This window comes from Phyllobates terribilis, unplaced genomic scaffold (assembly GCF_046119375.1).
Source record: "Phyllobates terribilis strain yellow unplaced genomic scaffold, ASM4611937v1 Scaffold_5__5_contigs__length_657084704, whole genome shotgun sequence".
Lineage (NCBI taxonomy): Eukaryota > Metazoa > Chordata > Amphibia > Anura > Dendrobatidae > Phyllobates > Phyllobates terribilis.
This window is the reverse complement of record NW_027362765.1, coordinates 327,887,036-327,895,910: the sequence shown is the minus strand read 5'-3', so window position 1 is coordinate 327,895,910 and position 8,875 is coordinate 327,887,036. Positions and strand designations below refer to the sequence as shown.

The 8,875-nt window shown below is 44.3% G+C and overlaps 1 protein-coding gene across 2 annotated transcripts; it reads right to left on the bottom strand.

Annotated features, from left to right (window-relative positions):
* Positions 1-1,915: 1,915 nt before the first annotated feature.
* On the bottom strand, positions 1,916-8,022 carry MRPL16 (mitochondrial ribosomal protein L16). Of its 2 annotated transcripts, none has more exons than XM_073684593.1 (4): positions 7,853-8,022; positions 6,405-6,476; positions 5,998-6,146; positions 1,916-2,625 (listed from the first exon to the last, which is right to left on the bottom strand). In XM_073684593.1, exons 1-4 carry the CDS (start codon positions 7,905-7,907, stop codon positions 2,140-2,142), a joined length of 762 nt encoding a protein of 253 aa, XP_073540694.1. In that variant the 5' UTR covers positions 7,908-8,022; the 3' UTR covers positions 1,916-2,139. The 2 variants fall into 2 exon arrangements, with proteins under 2 accessions (XP_073540694.1, XP_073540695.1); XM_073684594.1 differs by lacking the exon at positions 7,853-8,022 and adding an exon at positions 7,597-7,718.
* Positions 8,023-8,875: the final 853 nt, after the last annotated feature.

The window sequence follows — 8,875 nt, the reverse complement described above, 5'->3', positions numbered from 1 at the left end:
CAGCTCCTGACCGGTGAAGGTGGAGAGCTGACAGTGATCGGTGCGGCAGCTGATCAGAAGAATCCTTCATTTTGTACCCTATAACAGTGTCATGCCTGTGGAGCACAACAAGTGAAGGTGAGCAATACTTACTTGAATCCTCTCCTATGCAGCTGCCAATTCACACAGGGAGCACTTTTTTCTTCCAGAAATTATCGGGAGTACAACCAGACACGTGGGTGCCAAACACACTGAATCACATAATAAATTGTCATGATTTTTTACACAAACTAGATTAGACTGTGATTTTATTTCTGACTTTTGAGGAGTTTTGGAATGCAGCCCTCTTAAGACTAAAATGTATCAGTAAAGATTTTTCATCTTGAAGCTTTCATTCCTTTTTAGAGCAGCCCACATATAGCTTCTACCTGATAAACTCAGAACAAGGTTGGCTTTGAGCTGTACCTATTTTAGGATGTTAGATGGATTGATTTAGTCTTTCATGGGGGTCTGGCTTAGTTACCCTGCCAAAATCAGCTATACAGAGGTAGAACACGTACAGAAACATATGACGATATATGAGGCAACTACTGCAGAGAGAAATGCTGCTAGTCCCTACAAGGACTATATCCATAGAAGCTGTGAGCCCAACTGATGCTAAGAGAATGAGCAAACACTGAACAAACAGGATGCAAATCTGGCCAATGATTCCCATACATGTATAAGCCTGAACGTGGGCAGAACCAGCCCCACAGCAGCTCTGTAAGTTACTGCAGTGCACATGCTGAATTTCCTTATTACAATCAGAAGGTGGCAGCATTTCCAGGGGAAAACTATACTACTCCTTCAAGAAGCAGCGCATCATTGCCTAAGAAGCAAGGGCATTTGTAAGGACCTACCACACAATGTAACAGTACTGCCCGACTCGGGCAATTATATTAGGCAAAAATATTTATTAAAAAAAACACAAGAGAAAGCCCTATAATACAAACCAAAATAAACAGGTGGGGGCAGTTGTGGAAAAAATGCTACAAGTTAAGAATGCTTAACAAACTGAAATATTAAGTTTATTTTGTTAATTGATCAAACTAAGTGAAGGAACTAATAAATCTCAATCAAATCAATATTTGGTGTCACCTCCCTTACCCTTCAAAACAGTAGCAGGTCTCCTAGGTACTCTCACTCACAACTTTTGAATGAACTCGGCAGGGAGGCTGCTCCAAACATCTCGGAGAACTAACTATGGATGTGGCCTGTGCAAATCCTTCTGACTCTTAATGTAATTCCACACAGACTCGCTGATGCTGAGATCAGGGCTCTGTGCGGCCATTTCATCACTTCCAGTTCTCCTGGTTCCTTTGACGCTGAAGATAAATGACACCTGTTTGTTTTGATCGTTGTCCTGATGGATATGTATCTGCCTGGGAAATACCTCACTCGTACAGTATAACTACCTGTGGTCTTGTCACATGAAACTATCTTCCACAACATCACCTTTGTAGCACAGTTTGTCTATTCTTCACCCAGTTTTAAGCCTTCCTACACAGTGGTTTCTGTTCCAGTTCATAACCAAGTTTCAATCTACATATGAAAATAATGTTTATTATCACCAGTTTGCTATAAGCGGTGCTCACACGCCTGACTATAGCTCTATGAAATCCCTGACTTTGTGCAAGTGGATTTACAAGAATTGATGCCGTTGAGGGCAAAGGGCAGTAACCTAATATTGATGTGATTTAGATTTCTCTTTTGTTCATTCACTTTGTATTATGTTAACTGATAAATCCAAACCATTAAAACATTTTTTAAAGCATTCTTCCTTTGCAGTATTTTTCCACAGTATTGTATATTAATAAATCACCCCTCCCCTGGCCATGCGGTGTATACAATGCGTTAAACATGTCAGTAATATCCAGTTCATTAGAGCAGGCACCACTGGATGTTGGAGAGAAATTTATTTTAGGAGTTTAGGGTGATAAGATGGCATGATAACATGTTTTACAATTCTGAGACGAATTTCACCTTACACTTAACAGACACAGAACAGGGTGTTGGAAGAAACTATGGCAGGGTTTTAGGCAGCTTTTCATTCTTGCTTGTAAAATTTCTTACAAACAATAAAAATGCTGTGGCCCAAAGAACTGGTATGTGAACCATCCCCTACACACGGTCCTTCAGCAAGCGCTTGCCCCAATATCTGCCCTTGTAATGCAGGTCATATGGACTAAGATATTTCCGACAGCCCATCATGTTACGAGTCACCAGGCGCTCAAAAGTCCATGGGTTCTGGTTGTTTCTCTGCCGCTCCGCCAGTTCTTCCTGCAGCTGCTTCAAGGTTTCTCGGCTCACTGCCTTTGCGGGAAATGGAAGCTTCTTGGCTACTTGCGTTAGTACAGGCAAGACCTCAGCAAATTCAACGCCTCCTCCCACCTCCACAATGAGCTGCTCTGCCTTCACGGGGGTGACATAATGGTCCACTGCACCTTTTCCACCCCCCATGCGTTGCCCAAGTCCTTTGCGTGTGATGGGTTTGTGAGGAGCTTCTATCAACCAGTTGCTGAAAGTTGTGCGGGGGTCAAATTTACGATTTAAAGTCAAACGCATCATTTCAAAATGACCCCAATGTAAGTATCCACCTCCCAAAGCCTGTAAGAAAAAACAGACCACAACAAACACACAATTGTTAAAAATAAGTATCCAGTGTAGCAGAGAGTACAGGTCCAGAGGTCGCCGTAAAGACCTACCATAGTAGCTTTAAGGTTCACAATACAGTCGTACAAAGCAATGATGTCATCAGAACACAATAGAGTCGTACAAAGCTATGAGGTCATCAGAACACAATAGAGTCGTACAAAGCAATGATGTCATCAGAACACAATAGAGTCGTACAAAGCAATGATGTCATCAGAACACAACAGTCGTACAAAGCAATGATGTCATCAGAAGACAATAGAGTCGTACAAAGCAATGATGTCATCAGAAGACAATAGAGTCGTACAAAGCAATGATGTCATCAGAACCACATCAAACAGCTATTATTTATAGTTTTAGTACAAAACACTAAAAACCTGTTTTAACCCCTTCGTGACAGAGCCAATTTTGACCTTAATGACCAGGCCAATTTTTACAATTCTGACCAGTGTCAGTCTATGAGGTAATAACTCGAACGCTTCAACGCATCCCCCTGATTGAGACTTTTTTTCATAACATATTGTACTTCATATTGAACAACTTTTACCACTATTATGACTTGCGTGTAGTGATGAGTGAACGTGCTCAGATAAGGGGTTAACAGAGCACGCTCGGGTGCTTTCTGAATATCTTCGGCGTGCTCGTGTATTATGTTCGAGTCTCTGCTTCTGCATGATTTGCGGCTGTTAGACAGCCTCCACACATGCAGAGATTGCCTGTTTGTTAGGGAATCCTCACATGTGTTGAGGCTGTCTAAGGCCATGTTCACACATCATGTTTTTTTTCAGCATTTTTTATGCAAATTTTCAGCTGCATTTTGCAGTACCAGCAAAGTCTATGAGATTCCAGAAATCTTATGCACACGTTTTTTTTTTTTGTTTTTTTTTTTGTTCAGGAGTTTGTGCTTTGCATTTTTTTTTTTTTTTGCAAAACAGAGCATGTCACTTTTTTCAGCATTTTTTCCCCCTTTGGAAGTAATGGGTGGTGAAAATAACGCTGAAAAAAAAACCGCACCAAAAACGCAGGTGTCAAGTTTTCAGCGTTTTTTATACCTAAACCAGAATGAGATTTTTTTTCCACTGAACTTTATGTACATGCATAACAGAGACAAAAGGACTGAAAAAAAAAAACACACAAAAAAAAAAAAGCAAGAAAACTGCAACACAAATCCTAACAGCCGCAAATCATGCAGACACAGGGACTCGGAACATAATATACGAGCATGCCGAAGATATTCGGATAAGCATGCTTGGGACCCCCTATCCGAGCACGTTTGCTCATCACTACTTGAGTTTATTTGTGTAAAAAAAAACAAAAAAACCCCCCGGAAATTTGGCAAACTTTTAAGTCACAAAATAGTTAACATTTATCACATCTACTTTACATCAGCGCAGTTTTTTTTTTTTAAAAATTATTTTGTTAGGAGGCTATAAGGGTTAAAAGTTGAACAAGCAATGTCTCATTTTTCCAACAGAATTTACAAAACTTTTTTTTTTTTTTTTAGGGGACACCATTCTAAAAACTGCACCCCTCAAGGTGCTCAAAACCACATTCAAGAAGTTTATTAACCCTTCAGGTGCTTCACAGGAACTGAAGCAATGTGGAAGGAAAAAATTAACATTTAACCTTTTTACTTTAGACCCCAATTTTTTTTTTCCCACAAGGGTAAGGAGAGAAAATGGACCCCAAAATTTGTTGTGCAATTTTTCCTGAGTATGTCGGTACCACATATGTGGGGGAAAACTAATGTTTGGGCGCACGACACGGTTCGGAAGGGAAGGAGCATAGTTTGACAAAATTGTCTGGAATTGAGAGCGGATGCCATGTCGCGTTCGGGGAGCCCCTGATGCACCTAAAGATTGGAAAACCCCCACAAGTTACCCCAATTTGGAAACTACACCTCTCAAGGACTTTATTCAGCGGTACAGTGAACATTTTTGCACCCACAGGTACATTATTACGAGCGCAGCGATTTCCCACATGTAGTCAAAAGCTTCGGTTTGGACAAAAGGCCGGGCTCGGAACGGAAAGATCAATATTTGAATTGTGGAACACAAATTGGTTGAAATAGACACCCCCCAAATTACCCCATTTTGGAAACTACATCCCTCAAGAATTTTATCTAGAGGTATAGTAAGGATTTTGAACCCAAAAGTACTACATAGAATTTGGTAACATTAGGTCGTCATATTGAATACGTCATCATGTTCAGCGCAAGTGCTCTCTACTTGAGTTTGCACCGGGTGCTCGGGTATGCACTAAGTATCGCGGGTGTTCAAGTGATATGTTCAAGTCCCCGTCCCACATGTTTCGCGGCTGTTAGACAACAAAAAAAAAAAACATGCGAGAATTGCCTACCATACACAGGCAATCCAAGCATGTTTTTTTGGGTGTCTAACAGCCGCAAAACATGTCAGACGGGGACTCGAACATGTCACTTGAACACCCGCGATACTCAGTGCATACCCGAGCACCCAATGCAAACTCGAGTGGCGAGCACTTGCGCTCAACACTGGTTATCATTTTTATTTTTTAACTTTTGAAAAAACGCCAAGCCCAACCTTTATTCCCGATCGCCGTTTTAAAACGGCAATGTGGGAATAAGGCCCCTTGGTAGCTGCCATTTTAATGCGTATCGGTGGTAGTTAAGGGGTTAAAACCAGCCACAGCAGATTTAAAGTTTACTATTTTTATATCAGGGTTAGGTGGTATTCACAATATTATAGGGTATCATTACACTGAAGCCTCTAATTTGCACCATCAGGAACCCACTGATGTAGTGAGGGTAAGAGGCTATGCAGGCAAGACAACAAGGTGTCATGTTGCCCCCAACCGGTTTAAGAACCCAAAATCCGGTCCTGGTGTATAGGTTCTTCCCAAACTGCTTGTGGCCTGTATTGTGTGGCAACTCAGAAGAGCCCACTGGGCTGGTCTTAGACTTTTCAGGGGCACAGCATCCAGGGCCCTCCATACCTCTCTGACACTTGCTCATATTCCGTATCAACTACCAGCACATACTATGAAATACACACTGCTTTTCAATTAGGATCTCATGAACAAGAGTAGGAGGCGGCTGATGGACAGATCTGGTCACATGATCCTCCATAAACCGCTCAAAAAACATGTAATGGAGATCTAACATTTTACAGAATTGAGAAGCAGACATAGTACTACCTGAAGAATACAACTACACCATACTATAACATGCCCAAATCCCACCATACAAGGAACACAGGGCAAAGCAGTAATTGATGTTACCAATATATAAAGACCTGGTCATAGAGTAGGATTATTTATTACTTTGGGATACACATAGGATTTTCTCACCAAAATGCCATACTGCCCTTCCTTGAACTCCCTCCCCAGCAAGGCTGGACCACGAATGTCCTTTAAACTCCTTGGAACCTTCACGACTTTAACGACATCTGGGGCTTTATTCATAAAGCGAAGTTTTGGTCGTTCCTTCATACTGATGCCTGAGAAGATAGAAACAAGCAAGTGGGTGAATGATTACATGTGAGTATTTATATAGACAGCGACTACTCCCCACAGGGACCCTGACAACACCGCTCCAGACAGGAATCAGATCAGATCACGTTCTCAGTAGTGCAGGCTCAGGCTTTGCACCTTTACCTTCAATCAATAGGTCCTGGTCACTGCTGTATAACACAGCTGGCACCTGCCATGTATAGAGCGGGCTCAGCTTCAAATGGTCTTTATAACACTCTACTCACTGCTAAAATCTGGGGGAGGCTCATAGGAGCGGATTCCAGCCGTACCAGTCTTACATGGGCTCGACACACAACCTGTAGAGGGAGAAGGAAACAACACGGTATCCATTAGTGCAGCACAAAAGATACAGACATGGTACAAACCACTAGTCGGCCATAGAAATGTGTTATCAGTACCACTAAATGGGGGGCCCGTGACTAAGAGCACATTAAAGGGTTAGGGGCACCGAAACAAACTCTGCCCATGTCCCGTGTAGAGCTGCTGATGTGGACGATGTTGGCCAACCCTGTATTACATAATACCTGTACTTATGGCTGTCACGTTAGGCCTTCTTCTCCACACTTGGGCTACTCTGCCATACCACAGATACTGATGTTAGTGCTTATCTGATGGAGCCTCCAACGCAAAATGAAGAGGACCTACTACTAAATTACTAAGATCATACAGTTGGTATGAGGCTCTAAGCTAACATATGTTTATCACACACCTGACCTGCTGCAGAACCTCATTGAATATTGAAAGAAAAAGCTTCAGGTCAGGTCACCAGTGTCTGGTTTAAGATTAGTCTCAGATCTGGGCTGCACGAGCGCTTGTGACAGAATCACAAATAGGGATATAGCACTGTATTTACGCCCGAACTCCACAATAGCAGGAACCCACGGCCAGAGCTGCTGTGATCAGGGAGATGAGCTATAGAGACAAGACGGTGCCCACAACCGGCTGAGTGACCCGTCATATGCCCAGGTGCATAGCTTCCTCACTGTAATTGTGCGGGGCTATTTAGAAGCGCCCGCCGGTGCCCCGCACTATATTATCCTGGACATCTTTGGCACAGAAGGGGCGCGGAGTTTGTCAGCTTTCATACCCTCATTCACTTGCCAATACCCTGTGAGCTACTGACAATCTATGGAACCAGGGTCGGACTGGGCTGGCGGGGTACTGAGGATTTCCCCGGTGGGCCCCACTCACTGCTGCAGAGGAGAGGGCAGAAGAGAAGGGGGAAAAACCCTAAGGCTTTAAGGGCACGGACCCTTTAAAAGCGCAGGCAGTGTGTATGCAGGTACGCCCGCATGCGGCATTCATTACCTAGTCTGACCCTGTATGGAACACACTGCACCCCATTACTCACAGCCTTATTCAGTTATACCAGAGATGTAAAATGCCCCATAACCATTCATACAATGTACTACTAACATTATTATAGAGCCAAGGTAGTAAGAACACTGCCGCAGGAGAACACATGCCACACCATGAGGCGTCCATACACAGAAGCCAATGTCAGAGCTCCGCTATACGGACCTTATAGCTGTCTCTGAGAAGATGGCCGCCGAGCAGCTCGTGCAGCGCTCTGGAGACACGCAGCACGGCACAGCTAGGCCTCTAGTGACAACACAGCTTTACCGGCAGCCGCGTATACAAGGCTGAAAATACATGTACCGGCGATACTCACCTGTCAACAGGAGGCGACAGTGCCCGGCCATCCGGCTCCAGAGAGACAGCGCCATACTCGGTCAGTGAGCTGAGGAAGCGCTGCTCTATTCACAAGCACAGCGCCATCTTCTCCAGGATGTGTCGTCACTGATCAAGGTCACCACATCCATGTGCACAACGCTGCCACCTGCTGGTGAACAGAGCATCAGCAATTATCCAAATGTATTCTACGCAACGCTGCCACCTACTGGTAAGCAGAACATCAGCAGTTATAGCTAATGTATTCTACCCGGCACTGCCACCTACTGGTAAGCAGAACATCAGCAGTTATAGCTAATGTATTCTACCCGGCACTGCCACCTACTGGTAAGCAGAACATCAGCAGTTATAGCTAATGTATTCTACCCGGCACTGCCACCTACTGGTAAGCAGAACATCAGCAGTTATAGCTAATGTATTCTACCCGGCACTGCCACCTACTGGTAAGCAGAACATCAGCAGTTATAGCTAATGTATTCTACCCAACACTGCCACCTACTGTTCAACAGAACATCATCAACTATATCCAATGTGATCTGATTCCTTACAACATTGCCACCCAGGGCCAGGGTGATGGGTAGATGGAGTAAGCAACTGCCTAGAGCGCTACCCCTTGCCTCCCCTGGGACACAGCTCAAAAACAAGAATCCCTGACATTGTTGTGCCAGCGGTCACGTCGCCCTTCCTCCAGCCGCTGGCATTCAGCACACAGATGGCCGGGGTGCAGGCACCGGTGAGCAGTGTCAGTGAGTCAGGAGCGTCGGGACAGTGCTAATCAGCGCCCAGCTCCGCCGGGATCTCCAGCAGGACACAGGTCACTGCCGGCCGGAATCCTGTGGAGGACAGCGGCGCCACCATGCAGGGAACCACGGTGCGATGACATCGCTGCCTAGCGTCGCCCAGTGCCCACTGCTAATCAAGATACAAGAGCAGGCTGCGTGGATTAGGCGAGTTCCTTCTTTATTTTTCTTATATTATTTGGCCACTGAATGGGGGGCTGTGG

Bases quoted from the DNA above. Each gene is read 5' to 3' on its own strand.
- MRPL16 (XM_073684593.1), bottom strand. From the start codon at position 7,907: ATGGCGCTGTCTCTCTGGAGCCGGATGGCCGGGCACTGTCGCCTCCTG. The intron at 6,147-6,404 runs GTGAGTAGAGTG...CTATCTTCTCAG, and splicing joins GCCTCCCCCAGATTTTAGCA to GCATCAGTATGAAGGAACGA. The intron at 2,626-5,997 runs GTGAGAAAATCC...TTTTTCTTACAG, and splicing joins AAGGGCAGTATGGCATTTTG to GCTTTGGGAGGTGGATACTT.